The following is a 17,232-nucleotide window of genomic DNA, read 5'->3' as shown; positions in this document are numbered from 1 at the left end:
TATATATATATATATATATATATATATATATATATATGTATGTATATACACACACACACACACACACACACACACACACATACACACAATGGAGTATTACTCGGCATTGAAAAATAATGAAATCTTGCCATTTGCAACTACGTGGATGGAACTGGAGGCTATTATGCTAAGTGAAATTAGTCAGTCAGAGAAAGACAAAAATCATATGATTTCACTCATATGAAGACTTTAAGACACAGAACAGATGAACATAAAGGAAAGGAAACAAAAATAATATAAAAACAGGGAGGGGACAAAACAGAAGAGACCCATAAATATAGGAACAAACTGAGGGTTACTGGGGGGGTTGTGGGAGAGGGGATGGGCTAAATGGGTAAAGGCACTAAGGAATCTACTCCTGAAATCATTGTTGCACTATATGCTTACTAATTTGGATGTAATTATTAAAAATTAAAATTTAAAAAATTTAAAAACAATATCACCGGAAGATGTCTGAATATGAGGGAGCCTGAGGGAAGGAGCTCTGACCACTCTTATACTATTCATAGAACAGCCATTTCTGGCAGACAACTTTCAAGAGGCTGGTTCCCTGCAAAGACTTTCCTTGCGCTGTGAGATGTCTCTCCTTTGTGTTCCAGGTACTGACCCCAGAGGGGAAACTTGGGCTCTGCTCCTTCCCAGTCCTGCAGACACTGCCCTCTCCTGGAGTGTTCTCGGTGGGGGGAGGAGCTCCCCATGCACACCCCTGAGGGTGTTAAGGGAGCTGCACTGAAAGCGTGAGCTGGTTTGGCTGAGCGTGGACTCTACCCAGTATTGGATGTCCTACTAGCTCTGCAGGCAGCGACCACTTACTGCGGTCAGGTGGACTCTCATCTACTATATTTCAGTCTAAAATTTGAGAATTTTATTTCATTTAATCTTTACACTTTCCTGTGTGACCACTACTAATGTTGTCACCAGTTTTTAAAGGAAGAAATGACAATCTGGTGTCATTTATGTGCTGACGCCACAGATTTCTTTAAAAAATGGAGTTTTAGGGGCGCCTGGGTGGCTCAGTCGGTTAAGCGTCCAACTTCGGCTCAGGTCACGATCTCGAGGTCCGTGAGTTTGAGCCCCGCATCGGGCTCTGGGCTGACGGCTCAGAGCCTGGAGCCTGCTTCCGATTCTGTGTCTCCCTCTCTCTCTGCCCCTCCCCCGTTCATGCTCTGTCTCTCTCTGTCTCAAAAATAAATAAACGTTAAAAAAAATTTTTTTTAATAATAAATAAATAAATAAATAAATAAAAATGGGGTTTTCTACTGCCTTGTAGTCTCTCCTCTTCCTCCAACCTGAAGGGATAAGTAATTATGTAGGAGTCCTTTCTAGAACAACGAAGGAGATGCAGCAGACACTCTGACAGATTGGAGCAGCTGGCGCTGGTCCACTGGACTTAAAGTTTCTTGGAGAAATCATGTGTGATGATTGTTGATTCCATTTCAGCAACTGCATGAACTAGACACCAAAGTGAAAGATATTACAGAATCTTGGAATTTCACTTTCAACAACGAAGTAGTGAATACATCTTCTGTCCGTGGGCGCTGCGGTGGGTGCCCGATACAACGAAATAGTGGACACACCGCCTGCTGTCACAGAGCTTCCAGTCTGGTGGTTCTGGGTCATTGAGCTTTCAAGTAACGTCATTCTGTGGCCAGGACAGGGAAAGGACAGGACGCTGGGAGCACAAAGGAGCATGAAAGGGGCACAAACTCTACAAGAAGCATCTGCCAAGCTGGCATCCAAGGATCTGTAGGAGTTCGCCAAATAAATGCATGATGGTCGATTCTGAACATGATCAGTGGAGATATTGTAGGAGCGCAGACAGAAATAAGAGTTTGGAGATGATGACTAATGCTCGTGATACGATTCTGGGCAAAGACACACACCTGGAAGTCATATCTCAGAGATGACACTCGGAATTATTTGGGAGGTTGAGTCTGTATGCGCAGAGAGGAAGGAATGTGGCACCCAGCATGGAATTTTGAGGAACACCCAGATTGCCCCAAGATGAGAGAAAATAGTCAACAAAGGAAAGAGCGGGGCAGGAGCAGAAAAGCAGAAGACAGTAGAGACACAGAAGCCACATGGAGGTCAGACTTGAAAGTGGAGGCGTGGCCAAAGGGCTCAGATGTTTGGAAATGGCAGCCAGGGCTGGCTGACAGCAATCTCTGACCTCAGTAAGATGTGGTTTAGTGTAAACCTGGGCCGAGCAGTTTCAGGAGAACAGGGAGGCTGAAGCCACGTTACAGTGAGGGCAGGACGACCTGACCGCGAAGTGGGAACAGACACCACAGAGAACTTCAAATAGTCTGGGTATGAACAGAATGACAGAAGCAAGATCATACCTACAGGTGGTTGTAGGGCTGGGATGAAGAAGATGAAAATGAGGCACATCTGATGCTCACTTTTTTTATGTGGAAAGGAAAACACTGTCAGGAGAGAGGAGAGGTCACTGAAAAAGTATAAGCATCTTACTAGAGCCTTCTCTGCTGTGCGCCAAGGAAATCTGTCCAAAGCTAAGCCTTCTGGAACTGTCCCTCTGTTTGGGGTCACAGAGGTTTTGCACCCAGGGGAAGGGCACCATGGTAAGGCTTGGGATGAGGGAGAGCGTTGCTCTCTCATCAAGCGGGGGAAGGTGGAAAAGTGAGTAGGGCCTTTATCAGTAACCCGACTCTGGGCTCAAACTCATGAACTGTGAGATCACCACCCAAGTGAAAGTTGGGCACCCAACTGACTGAATCACCCGGGCACCTTGGACTTAGGTTTTAAGAATAAAGAGACTCAACAAGTTGTCTTTGATAAGAATTTATTAAGACAAAATGCATATTTAATAAAATGAAAAGGTGAATACGTTTTATACATTTTAACACAATGTAAAGACAAAAACCTTTATAGGGAAATATAAATATAAATTAGTCAAAAGAATGAATGAATAAATAAATAAATAAATAATAAACAATAAATAAATAACATCAGGGCAATCATCTCTTAAGGACTGATGATCCTGAAGCCAGATTTTTTTTTTTTTTTTACATATTCTTGCTTAATACTACTCACAAAATATTTGTGGAATTAAAGTCAATAAATTCTGTAATGAAGGCTGCAGTGACAGTCTCTTGAGGTGAGCAGACATAGTGCAGGGTGATGTGGCACGTGAGTCATTGAGAATCACTTCAAGGTGACCCCAGGTCTCCATCCTTGATGGCCAAGCTGTCTTGCAAGGTCGCCGAGGAGGACAAGGCTCTCATGATTTCCAGCCTGACAATTTCCCAGGCGCAGTCACTGTATCCCTGGTCCTCCAGGTAGACGCGGATGTCCTGGAAGTACCTCTTGATGGCCAGGGCAGGGCCGTGCATCCCCGGGGCGCGCTCTCCCTCGCCCGTGGCCTGCACCAAGCAGGCGTCCAGGGCTTCCAGCTGCAGGTGGAGGCCAGAGCGGAGTCGGTGCAGCGGCGCGGGGCTCCAGGCCGCCGAGGAGCGCTCCGTGTGCAACAGGTTGAACGTCTGCTGGAGCAGCTCCCGCAGGACGGCGGCGGCGGCCTGGGCCTCCCGGAGCTGGCCGCCCTCCAGCATCTCCAGCGGGAAGCGGAAGTCTTTTCTGGCCCGCAGGCACAAGAAAGGGGACAGTCTCCGCATCTGGCCCAGGAGCACCAAGTTGTCCCTGCTAACCTGCGCGTGGCTCCCAGGCAGGGCACAGCCCAGAGAGCCTCCAGGGCGGCAGGTGAGCAGCGCCAGGGCGGTCAGCAGAGGGCGCAGGAGAGCCATGGGGAAGCCGAGGGGGCTGCTGGGCGGGCTGAGCTGGGCGGCTGGGGGACCTCGGGGCCGAGGTTCTCTGAGCACGGCCTCGAAGCATGGCTCTTAAATAGGGAACGCGGACAATTTCATTTTCTGAACATCCTCTCCACTTCTACTTCCTTTTTTTGTTTTCATTTATGCATTCTCCTTATTGTGTAAGAAGATGTCATCAATCTAAAATACTACGGTTGGCAATGGAAGCTTTATTTCCCAATAAACTTCCGATACGTCCATCCCAATGGACACTTATCAAAGTAGAAACATCTTTGTCCTAAAGACTGGAGTGATGTAGGCATGTAGGTACTCATACACACACCTGCTCACATATATGTTTTCATATATGAACATTGCTCTTTGTGTTAGAAAGAAACTTTGGCCTTGATCGTGGACTAGGTTTTTACCCTCTTTACTTCATACAGAGACAGACTCCTTCATTCCTATGGGTTTTTGTATCTTGCTAGGTTCTGACCAGACGATGTATGGTAAATAAGCTCTTTAGAACCAGGACTGGGTTTTAATTACTGTTGTATTCACATTAGAGGCTTGTGGTGATAAGTGAATGAGTTTCTTGGATGTTTCTCTTCATTCTAGAAATAATTGATGCAGGTCCATGCAGTTATGCTTCACTGGAGCCTCAGGGTCAAGACTAATAATACAGACACTATCCTTCTGCCATTTCGTAACCCGTCTACAGTGCTCCTCAGGCTGTGCCAGTGTCCCCAGCAGGAAGCCCGGTTCTGGTCTGGGACATGTAGCTGTGAAGATTCTAATCCCAGATCATGTTATTTTCTCAGCAAACCCTCACGCGCAAGGTTGTTACCACCTCTACTAACATGTTCCTCTGGAGTGACTGAGTGTCCTCAACCCAACCTCTCCTGGACTCACTCCCTGAGGGCAGGCTCACCTTGTCCTGAGGACATTAGAATTCCCCTACTGTGGAGGGGCTGGTTTCTTTGTTAGCAAAACAGCTATTGCCCCTAGATCCTTGGCCTTGTCCCTGGAGTGTTTTTGTGAGGGACCCTAGCTCTCAGCGCTGACCTCCTCCTCTCCTGAGCAGGTATCAAAGTGTCAATAGCCCTCAGATGCTTAGGGCAAAATTTGTCTCAACTTTTGAGACAAAAGTAGGGGAATAGCCCAACTGTAATCATTTCACCTTCAGTAAGCAAATACTTGTCATTTTGCCACCACAGCTTTTATTGTTCAATCTTTTACTTCAACTATTGAGCACTAGTTAGACTCAACATTTCTGAGCTGGGCTCGGGGGACTCACTGATGATGCCTCTCAGTGGAAGCTTCCAGCACAGAAACTAGCAACTCTCCATTGTTCATTCAGTCTGGGTATTTCTCTTTGGCTTCTTAGTCTGTTCATCTGTCTGAGGGTCAGAATGTAGGGGGTGAGGCCCCGGCTATTATGTCGGGGAGAAACAGCCTTCTCTCCTTTACTTACTCGTGTTATTTCATTTTAAATTTAAAAAACAGCAACAAAAAGAATTTTAATGACTTAGTTTTTACGCAGTGGTTTACTGGACATAGTCTGTCTTGCTCTTGCTGCATCATGTTTTATATCATCCACAGGTTAATACAAAGGCAAGTAAAAGAATGAGGGGCTGCACCGTTTTTCTCTATATTTCCAAGATATCAGGTTTTTGTTCTTTTGTTTCTCATTTCAACTCTCCTAGAAAGCAAAACACAACAATTGTGTTGGGCAAAAGAAAACATAGGTCTGTATGTCATGAAAATGACAAAAGGGAAGTGACTTCTCTGCTGGCAAAAAAGCAAAGGGCTGGTTAACACAATCGGTGCGGCAAACTGGGGGCCGGGAGCTCTGGCAGAGGGAAGAGTGAAGGTCACACCGAATTCTCCCAAATCAGGAAAATAGCTGCTTTGGCCTGAGGCTCAAAGGAGAGAGCTGGCAGATGGTGATCACTCCCTTCGCCCGCCCGTGCCTCCCACCCTGAGACTCGGTTCTCCAACACTTTCGAGTATTTAACACTTAATACCTCTGGGATTGAAACTGAATATGGCTATAGAGAGTTTCAGGGCAATACTTAGTCCTTGTCATAGACAGCGGTAGAATCTGTTGTTGCCAGCTGGTAGCTTTCTGCAGCTTGAGGGGACATCCTCAAGAAGTGGCGGGATTTCTGCAGGGATCCCAAGCCAGCGCTCCAGTCTTGGTCTCCGCCCTTGCTGCACGTGGCCACCAGGGGGTGGTCTTCTCTGAGAGGAGCTTCGTTAGCCCACGCTTCAACTGGATCCTCCTTTCTGTCTTTTTCGCCACAAGTGCTAATATATCACATTTGACGGTAGTAAATAAAAAGCGTTTCTTGAAGATGTTTCTGCAAAACTTAGAGATTTCATTTGATTTTTAGTTTCTACTTGTGACATGCTGCTCTTTAGGGAAACGTTTAAGCTGAGACCACAACAGACCAGAAAGCTGCTGTGTGAATAGGCTGACAGTTGAAGGGAGTGAGTGACAGGGTGTGTGGGGACTTCCTTCTGGGACAGGGAGGAAACTAGAAACGATTAGGACAGGGGAATGTGTCCTGGAATGCTGAGGGGAGAGGTGCAGGTGCCACAATATTAAAGAAACATCATGTTTTTCTGTACTTCCATCTACGTTTTTTTTTAATGTTTTTTTTTTTTTTTAATTTCTGAGAGAGAGACAGAGCACGAGTAGGGAAGGGCCAGAGAGAGAGGGAGACACAGAATCTGAAACAAGCTCCAGAGAATCCGAAGCAGGCTGCAGGCTCTGAGCTGTCAGCACAGAGCTGGATGTGGGGCTCGAACTCACGAACTGCGAGATCATGACCAGAGCCAAAGTCAGATGCTCAACTGACTGAGCCACCCAGGTGCCCCTGTACATCCATCTAGATACTTATTCTCAACTCTCAGATATTAATACAAGCCACTATTTCCTAATTGAATATAAATAAGACACTTGTTTGAAATAAGGAGTGACTCAGTCAGCCTTCTCCAGAATTCACCACAAAATGCTGTTTTCTTATGCTGCCTCCTTTGAAGGTCAGTTAGTGAAAGGTAGGACACACAGTTGCTAAGAATTTTGTTGAAAGAGACAAACACTATTCTCACATAGAGCCTTCTGAAGAAAAAGAAGAAAATATGAACCGCACTTTTGGTCGTTACTCTATGGAAGATGCGTTGCTTGGTGCCATTCAAGTGCATGACTTTAGTTAGTATTCACAATATTCTGTTACAATTCTTAGCTCTGTTTTTGTTCCTGAATTATACACAACTCACATTTGCTCCATGGATTTCCATTATTCATGTTGCGGTTACAGCTGATTTTAAACAATTTTTTGTTGCCTTAAATATGAAGACGATGCCTAACCCAGCTTCGCAATCTCATGTGAAGAAAGTCTGCTAGTCTTTTTTTTTTTAAGTTTACTTATTAATTTTGAGAGAGAGAGAGAATATGAGCACGGGTGGGGGAGGGGCAGAGAGAAGAGAGAGAATCTCAAGCAGGCTCTCTGCTGTCAGCATGGAGCCCAACACCTGGCCCATCTAAGGAGTCTTGAGATCATGACTTCAGCTGAAAACAAAAGTTGGACACTTAATTGAGCACCCAGGTGCCCCAAAAGACTGTCAGTCTTTATGTAATAATTGTGTTATTTGGAGACGCACCAAAGATGGTGATATTCAAAAAATTAGCAGACCTGCTTCCAATTCTGTGTCTCCCTCTCTCTCTGCCCCTCCCCCGTTCATGCTCTGTCTCTCTCTGTCTCAAAACTAAATAAACGTTAAAAAAATTAAAAAAAAAAAAGGGGGGGGGCGCCTGGGTGGCTCAGTCGGTTAAGCGTCCGACTTCAGCTAAGGTCACGATCTCGCGATCCGTGAGTTCGAGCCCCGCGTCGGGCTCTGGGCTGATGGCTCAGAGCCTGGAGCCTGCTTCCGATTCTGTGTCTCCCTTTCTCTCTCTGACCCTCCCCCGTTCATGGCTCTGTCTCTCTCTGTCTCAAAAATAAATAAACGTTAAAATAGTAAAAAAAAAATATGTCATATAAGGCCGCCTGGGTGGCTCAGTCGTTAAGCGTCCGACTTCAGCTAAGGTCACGATCTTGCGATCCGTGAGTTCGAGCCCCGCGTCAGGCTCTGGGCTGATGGCTCAGAGCCTGGAGCCTGCTTCCGATTCTGTGTCTCCCTCTCTCTCTGCCCCTCCCCCGTTCATGCTCTGTCTCTCTCTGTCTCAAAAATAAATAAACGTTAAAAAAATTTAAAAAAAAATTAGCAGAAATTACCAGTGAGTAACGTGAAAGATTTCTTAGCGTATCAAACTCCCCTAGAAAGTGAAACGTGTTATAAGGCTGCCGCAGCAAGCCAGTGTCATAATGATCAGTGAAGTAACTTAATTAATAAAACCAGTAATTCTAGGGAGTATTATTTTCTCAGTGGTAATAGATATTTTGGTGAAGGATTGAATTAATTATCTATTCCCGCCCAGTCGGTTCTTAAAGATGAGCAGCTTGCTGATGTACAAAGTAATAATAATCAAGACAGGATAAAAATTGTAACTAATTAAATGAGCTGTGGTTCAAAATAAATATAATACTAGACACATAATTATGATTTGCCAGCACATCAATTCCGTGAAATCAGTGAGAAATAGATATATGGCATAAAAAGCAGAAAGATGCACAGAAAAACTGCCCCACGTTATTTTCCAGATCGCACGCTGTATTCTTTTTCACTTCAGAGGCGCTAACTTCTCTTATTGAGGCTTTCAGGAATTCCAGTGTGGTTTGCTGCTTAGTAATTCCATCAAACGAACTCTCATGAAGTTCACGATGGTATCCATTTTTCTGTCGTAGCAGGCAGTTAGACCCACATCTTCCATGAATCCACTGACATTCTTCTAAGCACGTGTATTTCCTTAAATACACTCAGCATCCTCTCTTGTTATCCTTCTACTGAATGGTCAGTATACCTGTGTATCCTTCGTGGTTCTTCTCTCCCCTGCTGTGCCTTAGAATCAAGTGTAAGTCTTTCGGTCACACTACACTGTCGTCCCACATGACCACCTCTGTTTCTGGCTTCCTGTTGCCATGTATCGACCTGTCCTATGGCATTTTTAAAAAAATCTAAGCTCGCCTATCCACTGACAATGGGCATTGGCACTTCCATGTGTATCAGTCAATGTAGAGGAGACTGACAGCTTTTATTTTTATTTCCTGACATTCCTCATTCTACCATCAGTTGAGAGAATTCACTTCTCTCCCTGCTTCATTATAATATTAAGTATGATGATGGCTTTTAGGTTTCTATCCCTACAAAAATCAAAGGTAAAGACAGCAGGAACTGTATTTGTTATATCCCATGTCGTAAGGGCAACGAACAACTTGTCTTAGAGGAAGACAGTTGTTACCTCTGATTTTAATCGAATCTGATGGGTAAATGAATCCTCTCATCCGGTTTTCCATCAAGTTGCACCATGAGACCTGATGTTACTCTTTATAAACACTTCCTACAGTAAATGAAATAAAAAAATGATACACTGATTAAATATAAAGAATACATTTTATTATATTACCAAAACATAAGGGTGCACATCATATTACTTGAAAAAATTTAAATCTCATAAATATTTAAATAAATAAATAAATAAATAAATACTTAAATAGATAAAAGGATATTAGCACGGTCATCGGTAAGTGGCTTGTGCTCGTAGAGGTGACATGATGTCGCTTATTACTCCTAAAACATTTGACAAGTTATTTCGTTTCATGTCACGACTACAGCAGAAATGAGTCCTTGACATGGCAGAACAGGTGGAAAGCGTGGTACGATTAGTCAGTGAGAATCATTTCCATGTTGAACAGGTCTCATTTCTCGCTCCTTAACCTTTTCTGCAAGGCTGTTGACGAATACAAGGATCTCATGATTTCTGCTCTGACGATCTCCCAGGCACAAGGGCTGTATTTCTTCTCTTGCAGGTAGAGGGAGAGTCTTTGGAAGTAGTTCCTCAGGATGGAGTCCTCGTTCGTGAGGGGAGCCTCTCCCTCCCCCACCTCCTGCATGACACAGGCTTCCAGGCGGGTCAGCTGCCGATCAAGTCCCGTGCAGAATTCCTCCAGGAGGGTGGTGTTCCAAGCAGCAGACGAGGACGCCTCTGTGCAGAAGAAGTGGAAGATCTTCTGGTTCGTCACGTGCACCACAGAGAGGGCTTGGGCCTTGTGGGACTGGTCTCCACCAAACACGTCCTGGGGGAAGGCGAAGTCATTTCTGTCCTTCTGGCAGGAGCTGGCAGGGAGTCTCCTCATTTGTCCCAGGAGCGTCAAGGCCCTCCTGTTCAGCAGGCCGTGGGTCTGAGGCAGGTCACAGCCCAGAGAGCAGACGGAGTTGCAGCCCAGCGCCACCAGGGCCACCAAGAAGGAAGAGGGCAGCGCCATCGGGGATCTTGCAGATGCTGTCGGCCTGGCTGGGGTGGGCGACTCTGTGACCCGTGGCTCTAGGTTCTCTGAACATCTTCCCTTGTGCGTGTGGCTTAAGTAGGGAACATAGCAGTTTTCACTTTCTGAACGTTGTCCTTACTTTCTACTTCTGTTTTTGCTTTCCTTTATGCACCTTCTACTTGGAGTTCCACAACCATTTTTTTTTTCATCATTACCTCCTGCCTCCAGAGTTTTTGTACATATTTATCTAATTGAACCTTCTAAGAAAATTTAATAACACAGATACACATTATGTGTAATTATGTACTGTATATTTAACTGTACTTTATACATAAAAAATCATAAAAAAGGAAATATAAAGTTTACTCTATTTATCCAATGCAGGGTTAAGAATTACTAAAAATTTTTAAGTTAAAATTTAATGCCATTGATGCTTAAGTATGGACCTAAATTTGATTTTTTTAATGTTTGCTTATTTATTTATTTGTATTTTTACTATGAAATTTATTGTCAAATTGGTTTCCACACAACACCCAGTGCTCATCCCAATTGGTGCCCTCCTCGATACCCATCACCAACCCTTCCCTCCCTCCCACCCCCCTTCAACCCACAGTTTATTCTCAGTTTTTAAGAGTCTCTTATGGTTTGCCTCCCTCCCTCTCTAACTTGTTTTTTCCCCTTCCCCTCCCCCATGGTCTCCTGTTAAGTTTCTCAGGATCCACATAAGAGTGAAAACACATGATATCTGTCTTTCTCTGTATGACTAATTTCACTTAGCATAACACTTTCCAGTTAAATCCACGTTGCCACAAAAGGCCATATTTCATTTTTTTCATTACCAAGTAGTATTCCATTGTGTATATAAACCAAAACTTTATCCATTCATCAGTTGGTGGACATTTAGGCTCTTTCCACAATCTGGCTATTATTGAAAGTGCTGCTGTAAATATTGGGGTACAAGTGCCGTTATGCATCAGCACTCCTGTATCCCTTGGGTAAATTCCTAGCAGTGCTATTGCTGGGTCATAGGGTGGATCTATTTTTAATTTTTTGAGGAACCTCCACACTGTTTTCCAGAGTGGCTGCACCAGTTTGCACTCCCACCAACAGTGCAAGAAGGTTCCCATTTCACCACATCCTCTCCAGCATCTATAGGCTCCTGGTTTGTTCATTTTGGCCACTCTCACTGGCCTGAGGTGATATCTGAGTGTGGTTTTGATTTGTATTTCCCTGATGCGGAGCGACGTTGAGCATCTTTTCATGTGCCTGTTGGCCATCCGGATGTCTTCCTTAGAGAAGTGTCTATTCGTGTTTCTGCCCATTTCTTCACTGGATTATTTGTTTTTTGGGTGTGGAGTTTGGTGAGTTCGTTATAGATTTTGGATACTAGCCCTTTGTCCGATATGTCATTTGCAAAAATCTTTTCCCATTCCGTTGGTTGCCTTTTAGTTTTGGTGATTGTTTCCTTTGCAGCGCTGAAGCTTTTTCTCTTCATGAGGTCCCAATAGTTCATTTTTTGCTTTTAATTCTCTTGCCTTTGGGGATGTGTCAAGTAAGAAGTTGCTGCGGCTGAGGTCAGAGAGGTTTTTTCTTGCTTTCTGCTCTAGGGTTTTGATGGTTTCCTGTCTCACATTCAGGTCCTTCATCCATTTTGAGTTCATTTTTGTGAATGGTGTAAGAAAGTGGTCTAGTTTCATTCTTCTGCATGTTGCTGTCCAGTTCTCCCAGCACCATTTGTTAAAGAGACTGTCTTTTTTCCATTGGATATTCTTTCCTGCTTTGTCAAAGATTAGCTGGCCATACATTTGTGGGTCCGATTCTGGAGTCTCTATTCTATTCCAGACCTAAATTTAATTTGTGACTTATAACTTATTTACTTATATAAATTTCATATAAAGTACATAAGTAAATTAAAATTTCTATAAAGACATAACTATTTCAATGTACTTAAATATTTAAAATCATTCCAAATTGCTTAAAGCAAGAAAAAATTTTAATTATTCACTTAAGTTATTCCCTGATTTATTTTCAGTGTACTGAATTTTAATGTTGCCTCATGACAAAATAATTTTTTTCAGTTTATTTATTTACTTGAGAGAGAGCACAAGCAGAAGAGGGGCAGAGAGAAGGAGAGACAGAATCCAAAGCAGGCTCCGCGCCATCAGCACAGAGCCCGACATGGGACTCAAACTCATAAACCGTGAGATCATGACCTAAACTGAGATTAAGAGTCAGACGCTTAACCGACTGAGCCACCCAGGCGCCCTGATAAAATAATTTTTAATTTAACCTGCTGCTAGATACTCTTGAAGATATTGTCACAATATTTTTTTGTTTCCCACTAGATAATTGCTGATGTGTTGAATGAGTTTTGTAGAATTAAATCATAAAATATAATATATTTGTATTTAATTCCCAAAGCCCACATCACATCGAGGCTCAGACAAGAGCAACATGCACAAGACAGCCAATAGCAGCTCACAAGTAAGCAAAGGCCACCTCTCCCAGAATGACTTTGAGATCCAAGAAACAATGGAGAGAAACTCTTCCAATCACAGAGACGGGTTAGCCCCAGTTTGTCACACTGATCTTGCAGATGTTTTGTGTATATTCCACAAATCCAATGTCCGTGCTTCTCGTATGATACCCAAGAAAATCCAATGAGAGAAAATAAATATTAAGGAATAATGTTTTGTTAGACTGGTCCAATGTTGAGCTTTGGAGTGCCACAGACCACTGCAATATTTCAGGCTGGTTCACACCCTAGGAACTTACTGTTATACCCTAGGAAGTAATTGTAACAACTATTCCACCTGGTGTGGCAATGCTGATAATGGGGGAGACTATTCATATACAGAACCGGGGAGTATGTGAAGTCTCGATATCTTGCACTCAATTTTGCTGTGAAGCTAACGGCTCTTGGGGGCTCAGTTGGTTGATCATCTGACTTCAGCTCAGGTCATGATCTCACGATTCATGAGTTCAAGCCCCACATCAGACTCTCTGCTGTCAGCACAGAGCCTGCTTCAGATCCTCTGTCCCCAGTCTCTCTCTGCCCCTCCCTTATGTGCTCACTCTCTCTCTCAAAAAAAAAAAAAAAGAGAACACTTGTGCTTTTTCAAAACTGTATCCAAGGTAAGGAAATTGGCTTATTATGTTATTGGAGTCAATTCTTTCCAGGAAAGAACCATTTTTCTCTGTAGAAAAGACTCCTGCCTGGGAACAGACTTCTGTAGACCACAAGCCACGTCTCCAGAGCCGGTCATTGTCTTTGTCCATCTTGGCCAGTAGGTGGCACTCTTCCTTTGTAAATATTTTAACAGACCCCTGGCTAAAATGATTCTGCTTTCTCTTTCCTTTTTCCCTACAGCTAGTTACATCATTGCAGGAGGAACATTCCCTCATGGCCAAAAATAGTCACGAGAAGAAAAAGAAGAGAACAAGAACTCTCCTATGAGAGTTTCCAAAAACCTAGAACTTTCACACAACTCTTGATTTCAGTTAGTGACTTTTGCACATGGCCAGAAACCACAGCGGAAAAGGAAGCAGCTGTGTGAATGGGCAGGGCAGGTTCAGGAGGAGAGACTGAGGAGAGCAGAGCTCACTGGGGGTTTCTACACTGGGGCAGAAGGAAACACTGTGAGATGCAGGTGAAGAATGAGATCTGGGGAAGCGGGAGGAAAGGGGAACGTGCTAGTGTCAGAATACATAGTGCACGTGTATATACATAGTACCTATGTGCACATAGTATATTAGTAGGTATATAATTACATTGATGAGCCACTTGTTCCCAATTCTGTTTCTTTAGACTATCAGCATTTTGCAGTCAGTTACAGAGAGAGGGCTAGGAGAAGTTACTTACGCTCTTATAGACCTCTACGAATAAATAAGAACATGATGGTAAGCCTTCATTCAGTGGAAAATACTCCGCTAAGTGCTTCTAAATGTTCTAACGTGACCACCCTGCTAAGGGGACACAGGAAAGTTAGAGGGGCTTGCAGTTTTGTCTTTCCTGTCCCCCGAGTGGAAGAGGAGAGAGGGCTGGACTTCCCTTCCCCCGGTGGGGGTGGGGGGAGGCTCTAGGAAAATCATTTCCCTGGAGAGCAGGCCTTTGTTGAGGGGAACAGAAGACTGAGAGGATTCCCAGCCAGTGATTTCTCTTTCCTTTTCTCTGCTGGAAGCACCAGGAGTTTGTTTTCTCATCTTCACAGTGAGAACCTGGTGAAGGTTTCTCCCGAAGGTAACACTCACAAAAGCGTGTGGCCCCCAAAGACAGGATATCTTGCAGTTTTTCGATCTCAAGCTCATCCATATGGAACTGCCAGTAATTCTTCCATTTCAGCTTGTTTCTACCAATAGGAGCTTCAGCTGTGCTTTAAACTCTTGCATTTCTGCTCCCAGTCATCCAGGGTCTCTGTCTGCATCCCCCTCTTTCTGCAGAGCTAAGGGCGGCAGCTGGCACCTCGAACCCCAATTCTCTGATGGATCTAAGAAGAGTTGTTGCTTTTCAGCTTGTTTGGCACTTGTGTTGTAGTTGATGGAAGGTCAAGGCTGACGACCAGCCCAGCTGATTACATGTTGGATGGGAACCAGAACGTCCGCCAATACATGAATACGTATGTCCCATCGTTAGAGGTACAGTGTCTCCCAAGGAAAGAGGCCCCTAGAGATAATCACTGAAGAAGAACATTGGAGCACATTTTTGAACAATTTAACTCGATACATTCTAAGACAAAAGCAGAAATAAAGTCAGCGAAATGACTAAATACCTGGGAATGTGACTTCATGTATTAAAGAGAATCATTTTGGGGTCTCCTTCCTTCCTCCTTACTAATTGTTACGAATTTGAATATGCAGACAAGGATCACGTGATTTGCACTCAGGCATCTTTCTAGAGGCACAATCACTCCATTGCTTCTCTTTAGACTGAGATGAAGCCCCGGATGGAACTTTTGTCCTCTAGTGAAAGGTTCTTGCAGGAGTGTCCGGGTGTATGCATTTGAGGCAGGTGTCCCGGGTTCTGGCTGTCCCTGGAGCCCCGTGCAGTTTGTCCAGCAGGATCGGGTTCCAGGCAGCAGATGGCACTTTGTGAGGAACTTAGAAGGTCTGCCGGAGCAGCTCCTGAGGACAGAGGTGGCCTGGGCCTCCTGCAACCGGCAGCCACCCACCCTCTCCCCGGGGGGGATGCCCCTCAGTCAGGAGAACTGGGACGTCCTCCTGATCTGTGTCAGAAGCAGTAGGTCTTCCTGTGAAGCCGCCTGTGGCCGGGAGGCAGGTCAGAGCCCAGAAAGGAGATGCGGCCACAGGGATCCAGCAGGAGACCCGCAGAGGGGTTGCGTGCTGGGCACGTGAGGGGTCTGGTGGCCTGGGTGACGAGCGAGGGGGGCATCTTGGGCTCTAGTTCATCTCAAGTTCTTTTTCACATGTCTTTTAATACGAAACCGTTTTCATTTTCTGAATGTTCCTGTATACGTTTTATTCTTCTCAAGTTTTTTTCCTTTCTTTATGTAAGCCTTAGATTAGAGTAGATTAGATTAGAAAATATTAACCCTATGAATTATTCATTTCACTATTTCAGTGAAGTTTAATTTGCCCCAGTACTTCAAATGTTTCAGCATAAAGGGATCCAAAGCTTTCAAATGACGGAAATCTTTTGTGTTACGATCAAAAGTAGGTAGGTGGTGTTCTCCTTGCTCAGGACATACTTTTTCCTCCGATCCTGAGCTCTGTTGTTGTGATTTTTATTTTTTGCGCATCAGTCAAGATGCCTGGTCCCTTTGGGTCAGCGTGCCCATAGCCCTGTGTGTGACACCTGGCTCCCCTCGCTCACTCTCTCTTTCTCTGTAACTGGCCGCCAGGGGACAGCTCATCATACTTCCAGCTTTGAGCAATATTTTATTGGAGGGTGACTGCTTTTGTCCCCCAAATAATCAACTGTCTGCGACCCAAGCTTGTTTCTGTGACCAATTCCTTCTCTTTCTGTCAGGTGCTCAAGAGTCAGATTTTTCCATAGCTTCTAGAGGACACAAACGTTATGCACTTCATGTGTGTAGGGGGCACTGGTGTGGGTAAACTATCCTTTTTTTTTTTTTGTAACCTTAAATAGCAACAGGAATTTTATTTTGCTAAATGTTGATTTCTATGTGGAGTTCAGTTTATTAACCTGTGGAGTCCTTCTCATGCTCTCAGTTTCTGAGGCCGCAGGGGACTCAGTGTTGATTTTCCTGCTGCTGGAGGCTTGCACTGAAGTAACTAATAAGGGTTCCGGGGTTAGTGAGTCAGTTCTTTTCTCCTGAGCTATTTGGTTCATCGTGATCCATCTCACAGCGAAGATGTGGGGCAGGGAGGCCACATACTAGAGAAAACTAACCCCGTTCTTTACTAGCTTGGAGTTTTCTAAATTGTATATGTTCTTTTTAATTTAGTAATTTTATAGGCACGGGTGGACTTCTCTTCTGAATTCCTTTCTCCTTCATCTTGAGGTCAGTACCAAAAGAGGGAAGCAAGAATGAAAACGGGAAGGGCCTATACCATTATTTCCCATCAGTTTTGATACAGCATCTTTTTCTTTCTCCACTCAGCTTTCCTGGAAAGCTGTCACGGCATTGGGATGCACCGAGGCACCAGGAAATCAAAGGCAAATCTGACCGTGATGGGTGATGGCCGTGGAAACGCTAGGGTGGCTCCCAGGTGCGAGGAAGCCAGCAGGAGCCCTTGGCTTCTGCTACCACCTTCCACCTGCTCACTGTGGTGCCTGCTTGTGAATTCCACCCAGCCCTCGCTAAGGTCAGTTCCATCTGCTTCCCCACGTACTGGAAGGTTTCCGTTTCCGTCCACAGAACAGCTTCCTGACCTTCCGCATAGTACGCATCAAAATGATAATAGATTATCATGGTAAGGAATGAAAGGTGCCATGCTTTAAAATAAACACAACATTAAGCATATGAACATGATTTGCCAATACATCCAATCCATGTATCTATCCAGAGACACAC

At 44.4% G+C, this 17,232-nt stretch overlaps 2 protein-coding genes across 2 annotated transcripts; both read right to left on the bottom strand.

The window, feature by feature from the left end:
* Positions 1-3,065: 3,065 nt before the first annotated feature.
* On the bottom strand, positions 3,066-3,921 carry LOC131490868 (interferon omega-1-like). Its single transcript, XM_058693309.1, has one exon. It carries the CDS (start codon positions 3,798-3,800, stop codon positions 3,210-3,212), a length of 591 nt encoding a protein of 196 aa, XP_058549292.1. The 5' UTR covers positions 3,801-3,921; the 3' UTR covers positions 3,066-3,209.
* Positions 3,922-9,543: 5,622 nt separating this feature from the next.
* On the bottom strand, positions 9,544-10,310 carry LOC131490867 (interferon alpha-like). The gene has a single exon (XM_058693308.1). It carries the CDS (start codon positions 10,232-10,234, stop codon positions 9,668-9,670), a length of 567 nt encoding a protein of 188 aa, XP_058549291.1. The 5' UTR covers positions 10,235-10,310; the 3' UTR covers positions 9,544-9,667.
* Positions 10,311-17,232: the final 6,922 nt, after the last annotated feature.

Source organism: Neofelis nebulosa, chromosome 12 (genome assembly GCF_028018385.1).
Source record: "Neofelis nebulosa isolate mNeoNeb1 chromosome 12, mNeoNeb1.pri, whole genome shotgun sequence".
NCBI classification, from domain to species: Eukaryota; Metazoa; Chordata; class Mammalia; order Carnivora; family Felidae; genus Neofelis; species Neofelis nebulosa.
This window is presented reverse-complemented; position numbering and strand designations above follow the sequence as displayed.

What these genes read in the sequence shown, in the direction of transcription:
- LOC131490868 (XM_058693309.1), bottom strand. Translation starts at nt 3,800, where the DNA reads ATGGCTCTCCTGCGCCCTCTGCTGACCGCCCTGGCGCTGCTCACCTGC.
- LOC131490867 (XM_058693308.1), bottom strand. Translation starts at nt 10,234, where the DNA reads ATGGCGCTGCCCTCTTCCTTCTTGGTGGCCCTGGTGGCGCTGGGCTGC.